General features: G+C 41.7%; 1 protein-coding gene across 1 annotated transcript in view; it reads right to left on the bottom strand.

Moving 5' to 3' along the window:
- Window positions 1-24,295, bottom strand: part of ABCC3 (ATP-binding cassette, sub-family C (CFTR/MRP), member 3) — a 35,249-nt gene that overhangs the window by 8,435 nt on the left and 2,519 nt on the right. The window contains exons 4-20 of the mRNA XM_009076738.1: window positions 22,812-22,937; window positions 21,954-22,015; window positions 20,699-20,830; window positions 16,238-16,456; window positions 13,821-13,998; window positions 12,926-13,087; window positions 11,779-11,871; window positions 9,797-10,000; window positions 8,398-8,544; window positions 7,903-7,990; window positions 6,833-6,899; window positions 5,528-5,654; window positions 5,026-5,202; window positions 4,025-4,192; window positions 3,127-3,310; window positions 2,138-2,243; window positions 1,338-1,491 (exon numbers count right to left, since the gene is read on the bottom strand). Coding sequence (XP_009074986.1) covers window positions 1,338-1,491; window positions 2,138-2,243; window positions 3,127-3,310; window positions 4,025-4,192; window positions 5,026-5,202; window positions 5,528-5,654; window positions 6,833-6,899; window positions 7,903-7,990; window positions 8,398-8,544; window positions 9,797-10,000; window positions 11,779-11,871; window positions 12,926-13,087; window positions 13,821-13,998; window positions 16,238-16,456; window positions 20,699-20,829 — 2,205 coding nt within the window. The 5' untranslated portion in view covers window position 20,830; window positions 21,954-22,015; window positions 22,812-22,937. The remainder of the gene's footprint in view (window positions 1-1,337; window positions 1,492-2,137; window positions 2,244-3,126; window positions 3,311-4,024; window positions 4,193-5,025; window positions 5,203-5,527; window positions 5,655-6,832; window positions 6,900-7,902; window positions 7,991-8,397; window positions 8,545-9,796; window positions 10,001-11,778; window positions 11,872-12,925; window positions 13,088-13,820; window positions 13,999-16,237; window positions 16,457-20,698; window positions 20,831-21,953; window positions 22,016-22,811; window positions 22,938-24,295) is intronic.

Raw genomic sequence — 24,295 nt, 5'->3', positions numbered from 1 at the left:
TTCAAGACCAGGCTGGATGAGCCTTGAGCAATCTGATCTAGTGAGGAGGTGTCCCTGCCCAGGGCAGAGGGTTGAGACTAGATGGATGATCTGTAAGATCCATTCCAACTCTTAAATTCTATGATTCTATGAAATACTCTTTTCCTCCATGTTGAGGAACTGTATTTCATTAAGTTTGTGAGGGTTTAGTTTTTAAGACTATGCCTGAGGGGGAGAAAAAAAAAAAGGAAAGAAAAGAGGCTGATCAAATAGCAGCAAATGATGGGTAGCAAGGACAGGAGCCAAGTTTTTCAGGCAGAGGAAGAAACTTGGCAGGCATATTGCACTCAGGACTACTTTAAATGGCCTATTTAAGGAAAAGTGCTGAATATGTCTCCATCCTGTGTCTTTACAGTAACTTAAATGAGGTACCAAATGTTAGTGCACCCCAACAGGAACATAAACAGCTGATGCTTGTGGCAAGAAGTAAAGGTGCTGTCTCTAAGGTAGTGCAAAAAAGGCAGAGAAGCAAAAAGAGACAAACTCAGGTCAAAACTCTCTAAAAAAAGCATAAGGAAGAATAGTTAAAAAAACCCGAGTGTTGGTGATTAGGGAATTTTAAGCTAGAATAATCTGCAGAAAAAGTTAATTACTTGTCTGTGCCATGGACCATGAACATCACACTAAACAGGACACACTGAGCCTTCTGAAGTGGAGGGAAGGGCCTTCCTTTAACCAAAACTCTCTGTTCCTCTTCCATCTGCTGCTCTTCTCTGTCCTTTTCTTTTACTTTTACAGTCTCATCTTTTTTTCCTTCTCTTCTTTTATCCCTGTTCCCATTTCACTACCTGGCCCTGCTCAGGAAAAATACAGCCCCCTTTGTACCTACAAGCACAAAATGCTCCCAGAGCTGGGGTTGCAGGTAGTTAGGTAGAACAGACCTGCTGGCACCCAGCAGGGAGCTGGCTCACCTCACCCACTGCTGCAGCTGGACTCAGCAGCAGCCAAGAGTTTATAACCCAAGAGTGCTGAAAGCTCTGCAAGGCAAAGGCAGAGCTGATGGAGCACAGGGCTCTGCAGTATCAGGTGACTGTGGCAGGAGCTGCAAAGGATTTGTTCTTTTTTTTCTACTGTCATCTTTTTTTTCCCTATGTATATAGCTCTTGCTAGGTGCCAAAACCTCTGCCAAAATCTCCAATTTGAATGATCAGTGGCCACCAGATTAAGGCCTAAAGCCTGCAGTGGTGATTTATACAACACATTTAACAGAACTGGATCAAATGTTAAAATAAAAATGATTTTTTCAAACAGTAACACAAAAAAAAAAGGAGCAAAAGGGAGAGGGAATCAAACCATACCGTGCCTGTTTCAGTGGTTTCAGCCTGAATAAGTTTCTCGTTAGCATTTTTTCTTGGCAGAGGAGGCTCTGTTGGCTTCTTCTCACACACTCTTCGTTTCGTTGACATTTTGTTGGGACATTCTCCTGCCTCAGAAGATACTACACTAAGTTGCCTAGTTAAAACAAAAGAGTCATTAGGAGAAAAAAGGCATATTGAGGCAGTGCTAAGGCAAGAGTGGGATGCAGTAGATTGGATTTATTCCCAGCGTTTCTGCTGAATTTCCATGCCAGGCTCACTCATAGCTGTGGGTGCTTGTACCACCCCTCTGAATGTTCAGTGATGCCCAAAATACAGTGTCCTAAGAAAGGTTGTGGCTCTTTGGGAAAGGTCTTTGGAGACTTCACGGCAAGGCAGAGATTTCAAGCAAACCCGTGAGCTTCTCTGTTTTCACAACAACTGTCTGGACAACATCTACAGTTATGCATATGAAAACTTTTAAAGATTTCCAAGATTCCCAATGGAAAGGTGCAATGCAAAGGGTTTATTTATCATGCAACTTGCAGCAGCTTAGTGTCGTGTGGGTAAATCCACATAGCAGTGTTACCTGAGAACCAGGTTCAGTTCAGATTAAAAAGAAGATTGCAGGAAGAGATGTTTGATCTTCTTCGCATGTTCTTTCAGTTTATTTTCAAAAGGACACTAAACCCATTTATTTGTAAGAGGAAACTCAAGCCCAGACGGAGAAGCAATATGTGACTAACATCTAAAAGATGTTTTTCACCCCAGACAGACTCGAAACACATGGGCCTCATGTTTACCTAAGGAACTGTTTGCGGACCTCGTTCGTCACGGGTTCGTTATCTGCCAGATCAGTGTGGATGCTGAGGGTGTCCTCAGCCAGCAGGACTTCTTCCTCCTCCAGGACTGCAAGACAAGACCAGAGCTCAACTTTTCTGCTGAATAAAGAAAAAGGTGGCTATACAAAGCAAGAGCCATGAAAAACAATGCCACAGCAGGGAAATCATAGTGCATAAACTCCCCCCTAGTTTTGCTTATATCCCTTCTGTGCATCACTTCTCCTAACAAAATTGCTAAGATCTGGTGAGGCAGATTGGCTGCCAAATGCATTTACACCACATTCCTTTAGCACATCAGAATGTCAGGCAATAGTGTTAAGAGTTATTTCTAGCTAAATTGACTTCTAGGGCATGTTCTAGGGATGATTTTGGGCTGGGAGAATCACGTCAGGAACTCCTGCAAACCTCTGCTGCTGCTAGATGCCATTATGTTCCTCCCTGTGTGGCAGTGCTGCAATCAAAGAGTGTGGGAACACTGTCACATTTACCAAAATGCTTTAATCTTGTATCATTTTGTCAGAATCAAACCAAGCTGAAAAGTAACGCAAGATTAAGATGTCATTTGAACTTTGCTACATGGAAAAAACCAACCACCTATAAAGAGAAAAACCACCAGACTCTGGGTAGCCCCTTTGATAGCAAGCCCAGTTTGTTCTTGGCTACTCCTGAGCTTGACTTTGCTAATTGTAAAATGAATTCCCAAGTTTAAAATACTTTCTAACATGAAATTTGCTTTTTTTTTTCTCTAGGACAAATCACATGAAATTTTCAAAGTAATTTGCAAAAACATTTCTCAGTCACACAGACCTGGCCATAGACAATAATTTTCACAGTACTGCAGAAAGGCAAATGCCAGGTTGTCATGAAGAACCAGGGGACACTTTACAGAGAAAATATCTGCAATCTTGTTGACAGAAAAAGACATGTTTTAAGAAAAAGCAATACTTTACTTGTTGGTTCGTCCTCTTCAATGTCTTCATCCAGTGCATAATTTCGCAGGAATTCTGCAAAGGCTTTGTTTTGTTTCAGAAGGTCTTGGTAAGATCCTGTTTCAGAGATTTTCCCATCTACCAGGACAACTATATGGTCTACCTGAGGCAGGAAGCTGATGCCATGGGTCACCAGAATTCGGGTCTGGATGGGGAAAAAGAGAAAAAAACCCCAAATCTCTCAGTTGTCCCAGTGAGGACTAACACTACTTAGCTAGTCAAACATTACCACATTTTTGACAGGGAGAGAATTATTGTGTCAAGGGAAATAATGCTGTCCTTGTTAGCCAAATTAGCTTGGAAATATGTACATGAACTCACTATGCTGCTACAACCACAGAGGGAAGTGACCCAACTGAATTACCATTACCCCCTTCCCTTATGCTGATTTTCTTTGCTGCCACTCCCTTTTAAGCTCTGAGATGGATAAGAAGATCACAACAGGAGCAGAAGGTGCAGCAAAGTGAAGGCAGTTTGGCTACACACTGCCAAAGGCCTCCAACATCAGCAGCTGGTACAGCTTCCTCGCTGCACTGCCTCTGAGTAACCAGCAACACTGTCAACCTCCACAAGTTTCTACAAACGCCTTGCTTTTGGCCACCTCACAGAAAGGATTTGAAAAGACAGAGCAGGTTTCTGCCTCTGCATGTTCTGACCAGATCACATCATTCCTGGGCATGCGTAAGCAGCAGCTCACTGCAGTCTGGGCTGTGAGAAAAGGTGTCCACATTGCCAACTGCAGACACAAATTCGGGAATGAGTTGGCACTTAAGCCTTGGTGGTGAAACAGCGTTCGTGTTACCCCCTCAGTGTTTCTGAGTTTGTGTGCCTTTGTAAGAGGATCTAAATGCCAGCTTACTTTTCCTTTAAGCACCCCTTCTGGACCAATGACTTTGTCAAAGATGTGCTTTGCCACGTGCGAGTCCACGGCAGACAGGGGATCATCTAACAGGTAAATGTCAGAGTTGCTGTACACGGCCCGGGCGAGGCTCACGCGCTGCCTCTGCCCACCTGACAGGTTGATGCCCTGAAGGGAGAGAGGAGAGAACAAAACATATCACTCAACAGCAGCTCTGACTTTTCATGGCTCTCACCCAGTCCAACACTCAGATGCTAAAGTGAAACATGAGATGCTGAAGAGAATATCCCACCTAGAGACAGGAACAGAACACCTCTAGATCTGTTTGTTCACTGCCAAACTTCCACTCACCCAGCAATCTGGAGATGGAGTCAGTCTCTTTTTAATAAGCTCCTAAAGGGAGCTGTTAAAACACAAAACTATAAAAAGGAAAACCATCAGCCAGGATGTAAAATGCAAATTTCAAAGCAGGGCTGTGGCACCTGGAACATCTTCCACATCTTTCATCTTACACACAAAGCCACATCTTCACCCCATTTCACAAAACCTATCTCCAATTTAGTGGCTTATGGAAAAAAAGAGTATCTTTGTTGGTAATCACAGATGTAAACGTTTCTCAGTAAAATGTGCTAAGGGATGATCATATAATTTTTTCACTTGAGGCACGCCATATGTTCCCTCCCTTTTCTTTGCCCTACAGGAAAAGGAAGGACTTCACATACTCTGGACAGATGTACCTTTACAATTGCACAACGAATGGAGGGTGGCCTGCTCTTCCACTGCTCGTTGTGCAATTCTGCATCACAGTACAAACACATTCTTACAGCTAGGAACAAGCTGAAGTCCAACTGCCTTCCACAAAACTGCCCTGCATGTTTTGGTGTTGATTGTAGCAGGGATGCCACTGCAAAGATCAAACCAAACCAGGTGCTGACTTTACAGCATTTTCTCTTTAGCTACAGCAGGAACCACCAAGCAGGTCTGACTTGAAAAATAATTACCTTCTCTCCTATCTCAGTCTGATCTCCTCCTGGCAGCACTTCCAGGTCAGTTTTTAAAGCACATGCCTCCAGGGCATTTTGGTATTTTTCCTCATTAGGAGCTTGGCCAAACAAAATGTTATCTTTGAGCGTGGCGTTCTGGATCCAGGCTTGTTGAGGCACATAAGCAACAGAACCCTAGAGGATGGAGGGAGAAAGGAAACCTCTGACTTGTAACTAGCAGCAATTCATGCTTAAAGCTCTGATTAAGATCTGCAGCACATATATAGCTGCTGTTTGATATACATCCCCTTTACCCATATACGTGTGCTAATTGCTAATGTATAGTTGACTGAATCAGGAAAGTAATTTCATATAAACCCCAACTGAACAGGTGTGGGCAAAACTCAAACATGCAGACAAGTTGCCATAGGAGCAACCAGAATTGCAGCCTGAGGTGCACTGTAAGCAATGGCAGCACATTCCCATCCCATCCTTAAACAGCATCATCAACAACACCAACCTTCACAGCCACTTCTCCTTCCAGCTTTTCCATCTCACCCAGGAGAGCAGACACCAGAGAAGACTTCCCACAGCCAACATGGCCAACAATGGCAACCAAAGCACCACTGGGGACCAACATATTTATACTGTGGAGGAAACAGGCTGGAAATTAATTAAACATTAGTTTACTAAAGACATCAGGGGTCTTAAAACCAGGGCTGAAATACACACAGTGACAAATCAGCCTGACCTCAGCCTGACTGGATATAGCAAGCATAGCTTGGTCACTGGTCTTCTCCTCCCTTTCTTGCATACACCCAACTGTAACCAGAACTGTAGGAGCAAATGGAAACCCAGCATTAATCTACCTGGTTGGTTGCTAAAGCAGTAGGGTTGGTAGCAAGATTTCTAAGACCCTTTGCTGTGTCATCTCAGTCTATCAGCAAGTCAAATGAGGTTAATAAGCACTTTGAAAGCAGACAATCTTCCAGAAGTGTTTTTGTTTTTAATTTTAAAACCAAGAGCAATTGCATGAAAGTAGTGAGTGAATACATCTCACCTAAAATTGTTCAAACCACTTTAGGACCATATTCCCAGTGCAGGTGAAAAGGGTTCACAGCGACACAAGAAAACAAAACTGCCCTAGTTGAAATCCTTTACTGTTTTCCCCACTGTGTTGTTAAAGTTACTCCTTTAGGTCCTAGTTTTGAAGGAGAACTAATACAGAAATGGCTGATGGACACAGTCTCTTTGCTATCAAAGTGCCTACACTACTGAAAACAAGCCAAACTTCTGTTTGCACAGATCCTGGCTGCATAACATAATATATGCTCCCAGGCAAATTTTGTTTGTATGCATTCAAATAGGCAAATGAGCAAAACATGCACCCCCATAGTCTGGAGATGGCTCATCCTCCACCACAGGAATGAGTCTGCCATGAGGCTCTTAAAAGAACAGACCACTGTTAGCACAACCAGCTCCAAACCCAGACATCTCAGCTGTCCTCATTGTCCACCAGATCAATTTGACTTGTCTGACCCTTCAGTTAAAAAAAAAAGTCTATTTAAGGAACTTCCATATCCTTTGTGCCTTTTAAATAGGTAACTATTCTCTGCTGGTTGCTGCAGAGTTAAAGCCTTACAGCAGTGTTCTGTAAAGCCTAAATACCACGAGGCATGAGGATTAGCTCCATGTTTTAAAGGCAGAAGAGATGCACATATGTGATGTGTGGTTATTACCAGACATCTTTTTACATAGACCTCCCAGGAGCCAGGCACCAGGAAGCAGGTAGATGTTGCACTGCAATCGCCCAAAGAAATCTTACTCTTTCAAAGTTGGCTTCAGCTCCTTTCCCCAGCTGAATGTTGCATTTGTTACACTGATGGCTTTGCCTGTATGACAAAAACACAACAACAGAGAAGGCAGGAAATGTGTTACAGAGAGTAGCACAGCTGAGAGTTGGGCAGACAGAAGGATCTTTATTTACGGGTGGTTCACATACATTGCACTTCCCTTTTCTACTGGCATGGGAAGCACACTCTCGTGCCTGTGGGTCACAAGACAGGCTTGTTCAGAGTGAAAATAACTGATTGCAGCTTAAGCTATAGACTGTGAGCTTGCAGACCTATGGAGCTGAAGAGCTGCCCTGCTTCACCCTGCTGCAGTGAGGCTGGTCCTGGTGTGTGCTGCTCAGCATCCCTCTGCAACTGCAGCACAACTTCACTTCACAAACCACTTTCAAACCAGTAGGAGGACACTGCATGCTGTTTACTTTGGTGTACCCGATTAAATTTGATCTGGGCAGCTTTTTGCTTGCCACACTAACAAGTTACAGATCTGCAGGCTTTCTTTATCTCCTGGTGGGGTGGTGTAGAACAGCAACTGCAGGACAGCCACACAGCCATCCCTCCTCTTCTGTCTAGGGCATCACACACAACAGAAGTTTCAAGCCACAGCATCACCAAAGTGTGTTACATGAGACCACCTGGCTTGCTCAGTTGGTTTGGGGTACTGTTTCTTCTGATCTTCCAACAGAAGCAATCAAAACTGTCAACAATGTTCCTGAACATTTGTGCAGTGCAAAAGGTTTGATCAAGTCTTGCTGTTCCCAGCCAGTGGATGCACTCTCAGTGCTGTTAGCATCCAACACATTGCAGATGCAAACTTAAGCCAAACAAGCTCAAAAATATTGCCAGAAACTTTCCTAATTTCCACACAGCCGGAACATCAAACACACACCCTTCACAGCAGCAGCTTCCTCCTTTTTATTTCTTTTAACCCAAAATCACTATAGTTATTTTCTTTTTTTGCCTCTTTTCATAGCTCAACCAGTCCAAAGCAGATATAAGAGGTCTCTTACATTAGCACAGTTTCGAAAAATACCAATGTCTTTACCTGGTGCAATCACTTTTGTTTCCACACAATTTGGATCAAGTTCATCATGACTCAGGAATTGCTGAATTCTCTTAAGGGAAACACTTGTCTAAGAAAAGAGCACAGTGTTATTTTATCGTTCTTTTAATGAGGAATTAATGCTCTTACTACTGAAAAAGAAAGCATGCACAATGGCTTAAGCTTCTCCCCCATGGGCTTCCTGAGCAGTGACTCATTCTTTCCCTGAAATCAGTCTTATGCTGAAATTCAAGCTTTTAACTGCAAAATTTCTCCGACCAAGCTGAGTTTATCTGAGTGAAGCAAAATTCACACAGACAGCCTTACTCAGAAGGTGTCAGGCTTTCCAATCCAGGGCAGCAGTAGTAAAAGGATATTAGAAAGAAAACCAGCTAATAGGCAGATGCAAGGGATCTCTGCACTCCAGAAATGAAGGATATGTGGGGTTCTTTTTGTTCAAGGTTGTTCTGAACACCTCATGCACCAGCCCCTCCTTACCTGGGCAATGTTGCTAATGACTTGTGGAAGCATATTGAGGGGAAACTTTAAGATATTAAACAAGGAGAGGGAGACAAAAGCCTTTTCTGCATCCAGGATATTCTTCTCATCCACTGAGACATATACAGCAAATGTCGTCAGCGCTACCTGAAAGCAGAAAGGGAGTTTACTGCAAGACCTTGTTATATTCTGACATTTGAAAAAGCACTCAAGCCTGATAGGCATCTTGGAAATAAAAGTATCAACCACAAAAATTGGGAAAATTCCTTCTTTCTGACCTTTTCAACATGCTTTAAGAATGACAAGTCCTATGAACAAGTTGGTACAAAAAGAGCACTTAGAATAAAATAACTTTCAGCTTACTAATGGCTACGTTCAGTTGAACTAAGAGGTTCAAGAGGTGAATTACAGAACTTGGTAAATAAAAAAGAAAAGAAGTTATCTGGCTGTGGTTTGGCTGCTTTTCCAGCTCCACCCAACCAAATATCCCAGGCTAAGTAAACAAGACTTACTGATCAACAGAAAAGGGAATAAAACCCAAGTTATGACAGGGACCATCCACTGTGGAGGGATCATCCTATGCAGTACACTAACAATGGGCAAGGATGGGAATGTGTATTGAGGGAAGTGTATTAACTTTAAGGAACAAAGAATTATCTGAATGGCCTAGAGATCCTGACTCACCTCCGCAGGGTTAGGCCTTTAATCTCAAGAACAGTTGGCTAGGAACATTTTTGACCAAGGACTTATCTGAATGGTTTCATTCATGAAAACCAAAAACCCTTTCTGCAAAAGGGATCAGAGTGCAATGAAGTGGAAAACAGAGGGAAACTCAAAATTGAGGAACAGGGATCAGAGTGCAATGAAGTGGAAAATAGAGGGAAACTCAAAGTTGAGGAAAAAGCAGTTCAGAATTGGCAATTGGCTCTAGTTTTTACATTAAATCAATCTCTTTTGAGGTTGCAGAATAATTTAACAACTCCCTCTCCCCCTAAAACAAGCAGAGCACTGTAACACAGAGGTAGAAAGGAGAGCTAAAGAGATGTTGTCCTGACTGACTCAATTAAAATTTTTTTGGCTCTATTTTGCTATTCACAGATATCTCTGCTGTTTCAAATTCTAGTTTCAATTTGTTATGGGAAGTACTTTGAAGTGGTTGGAAATTCTCCTGAGACAGCTATTCCCAGCTCCCACTGGCAGACTTTATCGAGACATACTTTTAATACCGATTAACAAAAAGGCTCTTGAGAACAGGGAGCTCTGATTCCAAGCATAAGAATCGTTTTTCACAAAGTATTTACATTTTCTTCCTATGTACATTGAGCAAGCAGAAAGCCTCACACTTATCCTTCAAGGATATACTTGTATAGCTTGAGAGAGTCATGCAAATTGAATTTACCAGGAACGGTGCACTGATCCATGCAAAAGTGGACAAAGAATTGAGATAGGCAGATTTCTTCAAAACTCTCAGCTCATTCTTTCGTATCTCCAGGACCTTCTCTGAAAATGATGGTTCCCAAGCATACAACTTCAGCACCTTGATGCCACCCAGGATCTCATTCATCAGTTTAATGCGAGAGTCTTTGTATCGCATTTGTTCCACCTGGGTAAACACAGAAGACAGAGACACAGCTGTGACTAGAAGAGAACTTTCAGCATCTACTGTGTGCCCCTCAGCTCAGGAGGGACATTGAGGGGCTGGAGCAGGTCCAAAGAAGAGCAACGAGGCTGGTGAAGGGACTGGAGCACAAGTGCCATGAGGAGAGGCTGAGGGAGCTGGGGGTGTTCAGCCTGGAGAAGAGGAGGCTCAGGGGAGACCTTATCACCCTCTACAACTCCCTGACAGGAGGTTGGAGTCAGGTGGGGGTTGGTCTCTTCTCCCAGGCAACCAGCAGCAGGACAAGAGGGCACAGACTCAAGCTCTGCCAGGGGAGGATTAGGTTGGATATAAGGAAGAGATTTTTTTACAGAAAGAGTGCTCAGGCATTGGAATGTGCTGCCCAGGGAGGTGGTGGATTCACCATCCCTGGAGGTTTTCAAGCTGAGACTGGATGTGGCACTTAGTGCCATGGTCTAGCAGCCATGATAGGGTTGGACATGCTGATCTTGGAGATCTCTTCCAACCCAATTGATTCTATGATTCTATGATTCTCACAGCAGTGATGGTCCTTGGGTATTACTAAAGAGGATGCAAAAGGTAATTACAGAAAGGCAGACTGTTATCAGTAAGCTTATTGTGCAAGTCAATACCTCCAAAGAAACTAGAAATCAAAGAAAATGCCTGGATTCACTCCTCTTTGCTGCTGGGGGTTCCACTTTTAAATCACCTTAAAGAAAGCTTCAGGTACTTTACGAAAATACTACCCTGCTTCTTCCTTTGATTTCTTCAGATTTTTTCCTGATATGCACAGTTGTATTTCTTACTGCATCCCTTGAAAACTGTGCTTACTCCTAGTTTATTTTTTCCTACTTATTAGAATACAGTGCTTCACTCAGTTATTAAAAGAAGTAAAAATCCTTGCTCAGCTATATAGACAAAATGAAAATCTGTGTTCAAACACACATGCACAGCAAGTTATGCAGCTCTGAGCATCTCATAATGGGCAAGGGAGAAAAGGAATGTTAATACCAACATGTCAGCATCCAGGAGATTTAATGGGAAGTCTGGATGTCTCTTTAAGGCATGTAATAACACCACTCAGTTGCTAAGGCTGTGCTTAAACTCCATAATTTATATTTGTTTTCCAGCTCTTACTTTTTTTACATGAATAGCTTGATTTTTTGATATCTTTTTTTAAAATCTTCCAGCCTCTCATAGGCTGCACAGCACAAGCCAGTTATTAGATTTTTCTAGCACAAAGCCAGAGGGCACTGTTATATAGGTTTTTTTCAGCCTTCCTTGACTTGAGACAACTAAGACTACAAAGAAAGGAATAAAGGATACTTTTGCCTTAATATAATAAATGCTATTTAGCCCAGCTCAGTGGCACTGAATGTCAACGCTGGCTATTAGCATAAACCCCAAGCTGCCAGGTTTTAGCTCCCATCTCTGAAAAGTCATTCACAGCTTAAAGAACAGCATTTATTTGCCCTTTCTCTACATACTCCTAGAAGATACCAGGTGAGGGGATATGGAGACAAAAAAAAGCTGCTCCAGGAGTATGAAAAGCCACTGGCTCAGTGCCAAACCTTTCCCTTAAACAGCCTTCAATTCACTATGAAAAATCTATCTGAGAGGATAGAGGTACTAAATATATCAGCACAATGTTACTCATAAATCAATTGTTGCAAATGGCATCTTATTAACAACCACTGATACCTTCATTTCTCATAGTTCAGCTGCCAATTCAGATAACATTACCTTCTCTGATGGTACCTTACCTGGAATGCTCTGGTTTTTATTGCTATTGCAGAGTTAAAGGGGATAAGTAAGACCATCACAGCAACTCCAGCCAGCACAGAGGGCCCTAAAGCCTTGATTGAAAGAGAAAAGGTAAGTTGTTGTTGTACCCATGGGCTGCTTTTCCCTGTGGTCAGCATTGAAACAAGAGTAGGACATAAAACCAGAAACTAATGTTTTACAGAGACAAGTTGAACTCCTCCCTGTGAAGTGTTCTGATTCCACAGAACAACTGTGAAGAGGACACAGAAAATTAGGATCTATCTTGAATTATTGTTATGCTAGTATTGGTGATAGCAGAGCACTCTGATTTACCTGTTAAGTGGTTTCCAGTGGGAGGGGAAAGTGAATCTGAACTAATGCAAATACTATTGAGCAAATGTAAAAAAGGGAACAAATAAGCCACAGATAAGGATTTTTTTCCTTTGACTTCTCTCTGACCAAGGGAACTGTAATTACTGAATTAACCCAGTACCCTCAGTGTGAGTACAGGCTGCTAGAGCTCAGCTTCCAGCAGAGCAGTAACTCATAAAGCTGCTGCAACTTAATGGCTTTCAAGTCTCAATCAATCTGGTTAAGTTGGTGCTACTGTTTTATGCAGTAAAAGAGATCAATTGCATAGAAACATTTTAGGATGAAAGACAGTGCTCAAACTGAACCTGGAATAAACCTGAAACAACATCACCATGGCAAAGGAAAAGTTATGGTTCTTCCAGGTGAGATTTGTTTCATGTTGACTTGCACAAAATTTCTCTATATGGCACGATATTATCTCTATACGTGACTTACATTTCCTGTGTCCAGGTTTTTGTTTGGTTTGGTCTCTAAACCATTTCCCACAAGCTCTCATTTGTTTCCATTACTGGGAACACTGTGATGAGGTCAAGCCTGATCCCATCAAAGCATGGTAGGAACAGAGAGGACATGTTCTGCTTCAAATGCCTTATCTTGCCTAACAGCTGAACAAAATAATCAAGACACTAACTGAGGGTGTACATCAGTAAAAACTCTTTTACTACAGGACAGAACACTCAAGTTTCTAAAGAAGCAGTGGAACGTCAAATTAACAAAATACAAGCTTGCATATCATTTAGATGTATTGTGATAGAAGTGTGGCAATGTCTGTACCTGCCACAGGAAGTACAAAGCTAGAAATATCTGGAGGGGTGCAGACCACAACATGTTGAGGAAAGTCATCAGGTCCATGAAACGTTGGGCATCTACTGACATCAAGTTGACAATTTCACCAACAGTAGACGAACGCTTCGCTGAGTTTGTGATGGCTAAGGACTGAGAAGGAAGAGAGGTTCAGTGGATTCATGATCTTGATACACATGGAGAAACACAGAGAAGAAATCTTCAATTACAAACAAGAATAATTGAGCCACATCAATTCCTGTTCTCCAAAGAACAAGACTCCATGAAATGGTTTGCTTGTGAGCATCTCTAGCTCCAGCAGGATGTATCATTTTTAACAAAACCTAGTTACATCTAATCCACCCATAGCACAAACACACTATTCTCCTGAATCCCTCTTCCAATTCACAGAATGGTTTGGCCTGGAAGGGACCTTAAAGATCCTCTAGTACCAAACCCCCTGCCATGGGCAGGGACACCTCCCACTAGCCCAGGTTGCTCCAAGCCCCTTCCAACCTGGCCTGGAACACTTCCAGGGATGGGGCAGCCACAGCTTCCCTGGACAACCTCAGGTGCTAGTGCCTCACCACCCTCACAGAGAAGATTTTCCTCCTGACATCTAAATCTCTCCTTTTCAGTGTTTCAAGTGAACCAGTACTTGCCTGTGATGTCTGGTGATGTGTCAGTACACCCATATTAAGATGCTGATAATAAGAAAATTCTGTAAAATATGATATACTCCTAAAAACTCACCAAACCCCCACTTTTATATGCCAGGAGGCCTCTCTTCTCCAGTATGCCTGTTCTTCCCAGAGTATGTGAGAACTGAGGCCACTTGCTTGGCTATACACTGGTTTTCCAGCCCATGAAGTGCTTCCAGTCTTACCTTTCGGTATATCACTCCAGTGATCCCAGTTCTCAGCCTCATCCCAGTAACAAAGCAGTACTGGAAATGCTGGTGAAGTATGAGTGTCTGCAGCACAGCACAGATAAACATCAAAGCTGCAATCAAAAATCCCCACCAGGCTGGGGCATCTTTGTTCTTAATGAAGCCGATTAATACACTGTTTTTCAGAAGATTAGGGAAGGAAAATGAAAAAAAGAAACAAAATTTAAAAACCATGCAGCAAATTTAATGGATTATAACACAGCTTCTCCCAACTGCAGCATCCTGCCACATGCTCTCTCTAACCACAAAAAGCAAACAGCTCTCCAGGACACAAGCTGAGTTATGATTTCAGTCAAATAACATTGCAAAGATCCAACAGCAAAACCTTAGGCTCTGCCAGTGAGAAAATCCATTTGCAAATGAGTCTGTAGAAAATGAAACACGACGAGAAACTTTTGGTTTCCCCTGAGATCCAGGGTTTAAACACAGGGCTCACTGTCTGAGTGCTGTTAGACAGCCCCCCAGGGCAAGAGGTGAATGATAGGACAGAGTAGGGCAGTGCAGCAGAGCAGGCAAAACTAGCTTCTTATCCAAATCATTTCCAAGCAGCCTGAGTGCTTCTGCCTGGGGTGTTTTCCCACAAAAAGAAAAGCTATGTTAAAAGACATCCTCCTGGATGGATGCATAAAGAGCTCTTCACTCCTCTTTTTGTAAAATGGTAGTACCATTAAACTGGCTAAAGCACCTTTCATTAACAGGCCATTTCTTACTCCTCACAGCTGCTCTCACTGCCAGCAAACAAGCAGAAACAAATAGAAACATCCAGTGTTCTCCAAAACCTCATCTGTTATTGCAGCCAACTGACCAGAGTACTGCACTGTCAAAATATGGGAGGAACAGAGATTTGCCTCCATGGTTCAAATAACCAGCAGAGGAAAAATACCCTGGAAACTACAAATCAGGTCCCAGAGCCTTGTGCTAGAAGCATGAGGTTGCTACATTCTTCTTCTTCCAGTCCAGAGAGAACTTACTTCTACACTGCTCCATTCACTCATGCTGTAAGTGGACAGACTCAAAAAACTTCCTCCTTTAGTCCCAGGGATTCATCAATCATTTCAGAAACATAAAACTGCCTTTCATGCAGCCTGCTAGACAGCCCTGGCTTTTTCATTTTCTCTTACCACTGGGCATTTTCCCAGACTGCATGAATTAAGAATTGAGAAGAAATTCCCCATCATATGCCTTGAGATATCACTGACAATACATCCAGGAATTTATGCAAACTTGAGAAATTCCCAGAATAGGTTATGCTTAATGTGTTCTCAGAAGGAAGCCAGCTGCCTCCTCTTTGCTAGGGACTCTGGAAGAAGACAGACTGCAAACTATTAAATGTCACCATACTGGGTCAGACCCTCTTTTTAGCAAATTTCTGGGTATGGCACAAACCACCCACGGCACAACATGATCTCAGAACACTGGGTATTTTAAGAGACACTCAGAGAGGAACAGAGCCTTCTCTTCTTCCCTTCCTTAGATCCACCTGTGGCATCCATCCAAGCTCCATTCCCCTCTCAGGCATTAACAGGACTATGTGCTTTTCATTAATAATTGTTTGATAGAAATACTGGTATTTCCACTGTTACTTTTGTCTTAGTTAATGATTATCTGGTGAAATTCTTACTTTAAGGAAGAGAATAGATAGAGAAAAAACGTGGGGATCATGCACTCCTTTATGGATCAGACTCAGCAACTGGTTCCCTTAGAGATGGCAGGTACAGGTGTTCCTCATACAAGGCAAATTTGAGGACACACCACTTCTGTCATGATTTTTTTTTTTCTTAACAGAAACATAATTTTCTTTCATGTGGAAATTTACTGCAACTGTGCTTCACACATTCTCACTGCTCTGCACGCTTAAAAGCACATGAACTCATCTAAATGGTCCTAAATCTTTCCCAGATGATAGCAACATGGTCAAAGCACACATATTTGAGCATCACACTTCATCTGTACATCAAGTCACACCACAGCTGTGACCACCACCAACACATGTGGGTATCAGATGTACAGAGACCACTGGATCCAGCTTCACTTTGATCCCACAAATAATCTTTTAGAAATGGGGAGAAATTGCTTTGGACTTCTTCATGGAGCAACAGGTAATTTGTAATTCAAAGCTGTCTGTTGGTGATGGGTGATTTACAGATCTTGCATTTCAGCAAAGCTTGTCCAATTTACAGCTGAGTCCACAATAAAGAACTCCTGTCTTATGGTATTTCGGTGGGAAGGTGAGGGAGCACACACATGCAGCACTGTGAGGGGAACAAGCTCTGCATTTCAAAACTAAATCCTCCATTCCAAAGCCAAGCCTCCATAGGGATTGCACATAGAAACCACTCACAGAGGGAACCAACCTTAACAGCTGAGGGTTGACGAAAGAAAGTAGGTCTTGTATCAGCTTGAAGAAGGAGCCAATCAAGAAATACGGCCCGAAGGTTCTCAACAAGGCTTTGAGAAAGGAAGGCTTCCTATTGTGCTTTTTGTCTCTGATCAGAACTTCTGCTTCCTCTGGCCCATCGCCAACATGATTCAGCACATGGTTGGATTTCTTCATGTATGTCACATCTTCTTTCCTAGGGAAATGAAACAAGCAATTGGAGACAACTGACAATGCCATTGCCCTCTGTGTACAGCACTGTAGTAACACCCAAAAGTCTGCTCCTTTCTTTTCTCTGCTCCTGATCAACAGCAAAACTTTCAACAAGATCTAGGTGCACCCAGGGATCAGCCACTCTTGTGTAACTGAGTCTTGATTTCTTTTTCTGCAGTACTTATGAGATGTACTCTATAGACCAGAAAATGAGTCACCATGGGATGAGAATGTGGCCTAAAGAAGGAGGAAATAAAGGTTCAGCTTCTTAGGCAGAGGACAGAGTTGACCTTGGATCTCCAATTTCTTGTATAGGAATCCTCTAAGCATTGCTGTGTACACACCACACAAAGCACCTTCACCTACTCCTTCTGAGCCTGTTTTCATTGTTCAGTTTGTGGCTGTACTAAACCTTTACCCATGTCTGACTACACAGCTGCTTTCAGAGAAGCAGTCTGAATCCCTCCAGGGGGACAGGAATTGAAGCAGGCATAGCCCTCTCAAAATACAAAGTTTGGCACTCCTGGAAACTTGAAATCAAGTACAAACCAGAGCACCTCCAAAGCTGAGCCACCTCTGAGATAAAGACCACAGCTGTCTGAAGTTCTTCCAGGATACAAACTTTGGGTCTATGTGCCTAAATTTTACACAGTTGACGATTTAAGCACTTAAACCCTGTTTGCTTACATCCATTTGGTTAACCATTGGACTCAATAATTATTGCAGAGGTTTTTGCCAACCTTAATGATTCTATGATTCCATGATTCCTTTCTTACTTTTTGCCTCTCTTTCTCTATCTGCCAAATCAGCTAACAGAAGTGACATCTTCTGCATACTCTTTCAGACTGACTGATGAAAAATGGACCCAATGGACCTTGCTCCTGCTGCTCTCCAGGGCTTGAGGTGGGTTTTCTGGAAGCACCTCCAGGGTTTAGGTGCCTGTCTTTTGTTGCACATCAATAAAGAGGAGGTGCTCTGGGAAATTATTTCCTCCATGAACTGCTCTCAAAGATCAGCCTGGTAACTTTTCTACCAGTGAATATTGAATTGCTGTTGTTTCCTGGGGGCTATGGGACTAAAGAACAATTTCCTGAATGCCAGCCAGGAAAGTTAAGTCCAGGTGGAACAGGGAGAAGGAAATTAGTCTGGGGCACATAAGCTTTACAAGAAGAAACAGATGGAAGAGACACCCTAGAAACACTGAAGACTTACCAGAAGGCATTTGAAAAATAACTTGTAAGTACTATAACTGTGATTGGATTTATGATATTTCATAAAGACTGTGTAGAGTTCTTGGAGCTGTCTGGCTGCAGAGCTGAATAATTCCAACAGCCTGTGAGTATTCAAAATGATCACCGTGGCTACCAGTCCACAGGTAGAAACTTGTTCACATCCTTTCAGACAATGGTACTTGCAAATCCCAATTTCTTTGCAATAAAGATTGAGGGCAGGGGAGAACCTAAACCAGACAATTTATTTTCTTGCCCCCAGACAAGAACTAACAGTGTTGCCTTTGTCTCTCCGGATCAAACCTGGAGACTTTATGAGCAAGGCCTTGTTTTTCTGGCAACCAGGCTGTTAAACTCATTGAAGGATTGGAAGAAACAAGACTACTTGCCCCTGGGTTTGTGCTATTAAAAATGTTTATTATACTGAGCTAACAGCAACACAATGCTTCTCTTGCAGCTAAAAATCCCAAAGGGAGAAAATGCACTTCTAGTGTTTACTACAGGTGAGGCCAGGTTTTCAGCAGTGTGTGGGACTGCACACACCCAGATCTTTATCAAAGCAAAAAACATGTGCCTGGTTTCCATTATTTATAGCAGGACAGATAACAGGTACTGATTATCTCATGGGAAAACACACAGTTTTCCCAATGGTGCTGACAAGGCTCTGCATCTTCAGTACATCTTCATAAGGAGAGTCTCTAAAACCACAAGCTAACTAAAAATGAGGGAAAATGAATTCCAGCTCTCTCTTCTCCAGCCAGCACAGCTCTAACTTTCTCAGAAGAAACTGCACTTCTCAATAAAGTGAGCAGAGACTTCAGCCACACATGCAAAGAGAGCAAAAGCAAAGGAAAAATACTCTCTTCATGCTTCATCACCTATAACAACAACTTAAATCCACTCTGGTCTCTCCTGCAACTCATTAGAAGCAAATGAATTTTTAGCAATTATTTAAGAGTCATTCACAAGACAGCTGTGAACCAAAATGTTAAAAAAAGGTTTTGGAACAAGAGAAATGTGATAATCATTACCATAAAACAAGTTTAAAGCTTTAGCTATGCCAAAGATGCAGCTGATTAAGTTTTTAAAAATAAATTACTACTATGTACACTGCAAATACTTTTCATGACACTTTCAACATGTGCACAACTTGACACATCATTTTTGATGTCATAAAAACTTGCTCAGAGCAAATTTAATGAGAGTTAAAAGGGGGAAAAAAAGTATTTACAACGGCTCCCAAGCAACTACTGCTAATGTTATTTGACATGAAATAACAGAGAATACTACATATAACTGAAGAATAAGCAGAGCTTTCAGAGTTCTGTGAAACTCAGCAATCTGGAGTACAGTGATTTGCTTTGGTTTTGCTCTTTTCCCCATCTTAGAATCATTAATATAGTTGCCATGAAATTTTACCTGAGCTGAATACAAGCTTAAGGTTAAATTCATTGCCAACTGGCTCCAGTTTGCATGAATAATTTACAAAATGCAATGAATCCCCTGACAAAACTCCAGGCATGGTTTCTGGTTTCCAAGCAAAAGTTTTCCTGGACCTTAGGCACTTCTGCACAACGGCTGTGCTCTCACTATGTAACAGCCTGAGGGAGTAAGATTTACGCCTGTGCAAAAAGGACAGAGCCCAGACAATGCAGGTTATTCCACACCATAAAAATGAAGACATTAAGAAAATGAAAACAACCAACCCTGAAGCAGAACCACAATGCTCATCCACACAGAGCACTGGTAGACAACTGCTGGTGTTAGTGCTGGCAACCTTTCAAATTTTAGCTGTGCAGTAGAACTCTCCACATCACATTTAGCCTTGCCAAGAAGCTTACAGCTCTCTCCTAATATTATCACGTAATAGGGTCTTTCCAATTTGGCAAGGATATGCACAGGAGAGAACAGAGGAAAACCTCCACATGGAGAAGAGATCTCCACAATGAAAGGAAATGGAACTGCAGGCCTCCTCCTTATTGACATTTTTCATTTGAAACACACTATTATCACATCTATTTGTTTGGAAACATTTTAGACACTAATCAGTGGGAGAAGGAAATACAGTTACACAATAGATAATTTCTTAAGATTAGCTTGGGACAGAACATGCAATAAGAAGGATATCCTCTCCAACAGGGATGTAACTATCAAGTTCTGACCCTCATCCCATTTCCATCACAGACTATGACAATTTTGCTGCTAACTTTGAAGGCAACAGCAGCAGGAACATTTTAGACACTAATCAGTGGGAGAAGGAAATACAGTTACACAATAGATAATTTCTTAAGATTAGCTTGGGACAGAACATGCAATAAGAAGGATATCCTCTCCAACAGGGATGTAACTATCAAGTTCTGACCCTCATCCCATTTCCATCACAGACTATGACAATTTTGCTGCTAACTTTGAAGGCAACAGCAGCAGGGCTTCAGCTCTAAGATATCTCTTTTTTCCCTCCTGCCTTTCACATGCTTTGCATTTCCTTCCTGCTAGGCAGTAAGAGTTGCTCACTGCTAAGAGCCTTAAGGCTAAAAATACCATCAGGCCAAAAAACTCATGATGGGGATGATGAGGAATCCCTTTTGGTTTATGTGCCCAGAAGTTGTGCTCCAACATGCCTAGGAGGGATGCAATTATGCAGTTAGACAAGTACCAGCTCAGTGATGAAAGTTGTTCACTTCCTACAACCCAACCAACTCGATCACTTCTCCTTACACATCCTCAGCTCTTCTCCACATGGGAAGTGGCACTACCTGCCCAGAGAGATGTTAGGCACCTTGTTAAAGAGTGTGTTGGTGGCACAAGCCCCACAGGGCTCCTGTTTGCCTCTGCCTAGACATATTAAAATAAGCAAATTTGACTGTTAATATGAAGACCAGAGAGGCTGAAGAAGTGGGTGCATTTTTAATTGGCTCATTTTCAGGGATGAGCACCTTATGAATGCTGAAATTACTCTGATCAATCTCTGTTTGCAGGCTTGTTTGTATACTTACTGTTTGCACTCTGCTTTTTCTCTGTCCCACTCTTTACTCAGTTGTTGCACGATAATTTTTGAAGTATCATCTTCATTCAGCGACCACAAGTCTTTGTCTTCTAGAGGCCTTTTGTACCCATGGATTGCCATGCTGCACAAACGGAGACAAACAGCCCAGTTCAGTCTGAGTAACAGGACTTAAAACATTGCCACTAACTCTAGGACTATTAGGCCAACAAAAGCAAGCAGATACTCTACAGAAAGGGTGATAATTACACCTCCATCTCCCTTTGTTCCCCTTATTGCTGTTTGCAATTAAGGAAAGGACATCATGCATTTTTAATTACATGTATTTTACTGAAAACATCAGAAAAAAAAGGAAAATATAACCAACTACCAGAAGCATTTGAATGAAACTGTGGTGTTAAATAAAAACAGTGAAGCTTTAGAAATGAAAATAATTAAGTCTATCTGGAATAACTGGCAGAGGTGAACAAAAGGCAAAAGTGGAGCTCACTTAAGGGAAAATCAGATTTCTCTGATTCCTCAGCTGTAAGAGGAATTTTATCAAGGGATGCAAATATATAATTGCCAAGAATCGAGATGAGGGAGCTAAACATTCAAAACTTTGGAAGTTTGGAAAGATCTCACCCTCTCACTAATAAGAACTTTACAGGACTATAAAGTTACATGGATGGAAGTATGAAGATCTCAACACACTCAACCACTACGGAAAAACAGGGTCTTAACATGACCTTTGACAGCTACTCCATTTTTTAATCATGGAGTAGAAGGACCAATCTCAAATTTGCATCTTTAATACACATACCTTTTGCCAGCAGTATCAGTTGGTGATAAGCACTTGTATACATAACCCAGTTTAAGTTCCCTCTTGCATGGACAATGTCCTTATGAAAAAGTATTCACCCATGAACCTCAAGAGGAAACAAAATGCACCCTCAGACGGATGAAAGGCTGCCACAATTAAGCTTGTGGAACATGGAGTTATGCCTTGGTTTAGGTTATATTCCAGGATGTGGTGAGCACAGCCAGGCTGCACACGCTATTAGTTGTTGCCACTCCTCCTCAGAGTGAAAGTTTGGCCTGTACATTTCGAAAAAGCCAAATGCTAGAAGTGCTGACACCACTGCGGATGAAAGAGCATCCAACATCAACTGCTCACAGAGGGAAAATCTCTGTATTGCTAACCCTGTGCAGATCACAAGTAGAGGTTGGGCTGTCAGGTGTCCAACAGCTTGAAAAGGGAAGCTCACCTTGTAAACCACCAAAATGTCAGTCTTGACAGGAAGCCTGAATTTAACTCTGGACACAGATTCTGTAATGAAGTTTTGGGGAAGAAACCAACAAAATAAATAAAGCAAGAAGACATTTACCATGACTTTAATAAGATGACAGCCTATTTTGATCAGTTCTGGCCTATTATATGGTACATTACATGTACTTACCTATGTCCTAACGAGACATAAAATTGATTTCTTTCATTTCCCATGCCACACAGAACTCCTTTTATCTCTAAAAATCGCTCATATACTGCCTTTAAATCACACTTACATAAAGTGAAGTGTCACTCTAGAGTTTCTGAAATGTTCATTTTAAGACATGAACTCAACTCCTCTCTCAGCTTGGTTCAAACATAAATCCAATTATAGAGACCATTTTATGAATTGGAAAAGAAATTTAACCTGTGACACCACTAATATCTTGTTATTAATGTTTTTCCATATCTATTCTCAACACATAGAAAACTCATTTATTAAGACAACCCTCACAGAGCTTTGCTAACCCTAGATGAATGTTAAGCAGGAAGACCACCACCCTCCACAAAAACCCACTCTTGAAATAATTAATACTGCACTTCAGTGTTTATAAATGTAATTTAAACTGCTGTGAAGCAGCAAGGAGAGCTCTTTTCAATACATTTTTCATGGCACATATAATGGAAAAGGCTCCAAACCCCAATATTACTCTCCATACCCAATGTTTTATCAGAGGGTCACTAACCACTGCCATCTCAATGACAACCCTAAGCTGTTTTCAGTGACAAGTACTCTCAGCTGAAGTCTCAAAACATAATATAGTCTGCAAAATGCAAACAAAGTGAAAATACTTACAGCATTTGTATTAACAGGGGAAAAAAAAGGAGGCTTCTCTTTAAAACACGAAAGGATCAACTCGATGATTATCAAAGCAAAGTAGATGTAAAATGTGGTAAACCTGAACCTTTCATTTACATGGCCCTAGAGGGAAAAGAAACACTGTCAATGATTGTTTTTATTGTACTTCCCAGCCCCCCAAATACACACACATGCTCAGACTCCCTCTTGACTTTTTCACAGCTTCTTTTGGCAATTCCTTTCTTCCTCCACAGTTGAATACTGTGAAGTAGTTGCTAGCAGGAATTATCTCACAAAAAGTATGCACGTACTCTGTCAAGTGCCTAAGAACATGCTTATCTCCAAGCTTTTCATTAAATTATGTCAAGTTCAAAGTGCTTATACATCTTCACTGCATGCAGACACCCTCCGGAATCAGGTCTACATGACATCCTTTTAAATTACCTCTGGGGGTTCTTGCAAGATCATGTCTTAAGCATAGGAATTGTCAACCCGGATCAGAGAACATCCTTTTACTTTAATATCTTGTCACTGACAAGCAGACAGTGTTAAAGACTTTCAGAAGAAGCTGCAAAAAAACCACTGCATTGCATAATAACAGTTCCATCTGCTCTAGAGATATTTCCTCCCCTAATCATGAGTCTGCAGTTTACTTAAAACTTCATGCTGGGAGGGTATGTCCCTTATACAGCTCTTTCATGCCCTAATGTCATTCTGAATGCTCTCATTGTTCACTGAAAGTGTTTAAACCTTAAGTGCAAAAGAAAGAATATTTGGGCCTTGGCACTTGCAAGAGGAGAAATGTTACCCAGATCTGTTCTAAGGCTCTGCACCCATAATTTCAAGTTGATTAAGGAGTCAAATGTTGATAGTCCAATATTTTTTTCTTCTTAAAATTGCCTCTAAGTGGTGCATGAAATGGTCTCACCAGATTGCAGCTATTTTCTGAAGACATTCAGCACATACTGTCATTTAAGGTTTAATTCAATCTCCTCTGGAATATTTACAACCTGGTACAGCAAAATCCTTGCTAACAGGATAATGCTGCTAATAGTTACAAAAAAAGTAAGTATGAAAAAAAAAAAAAAGAAACCACCAAACTGAATCAACACTGATTCTGAGGAGAAGCAATCACCTTAATGTCTCCCAAGTACTCTATTTCTCTCCCAGCCTTTGATGATCTAATCACTGAAGCAATCTGCTTTGCCCTACTTAGTGAAATTTGTTTCTGTGAAAGACTCAACAACTTTCTTACTGTGGGAGAACCTGCAATATTCTCCAACAGGAATCATAACAGCCCAGGTTTCTTTCCCTTCAACTTTCTGCTCTCTATTTACAGCCACAGCAGAGTCAAAACGAAGTCCTCAGCACATCAGGCACTGACAGAAGAAAGCCCATGGAGCTGTATAATGTGACCAAGCTGCCTAAGCCAAAAAAGGAACTTTACATATTAAAATGTGTCATCTCTGATTACTACCCAT

This window comes from Acanthisitta chloris, unplaced genomic scaffold, assembly GCF_000695815.1.
Source record: "Acanthisitta chloris isolate BGI_N310 unplaced genomic scaffold, ASM69581v1 scaffold22146, whole genome shotgun sequence".
NCBI lineage: Eukaryota > Metazoa > Chordata > Aves > Passeriformes > Acanthisittidae > Acanthisitta > Acanthisitta chloris.
This window is presented reverse-complemented; position numbering and strand designations above follow the sequence as displayed.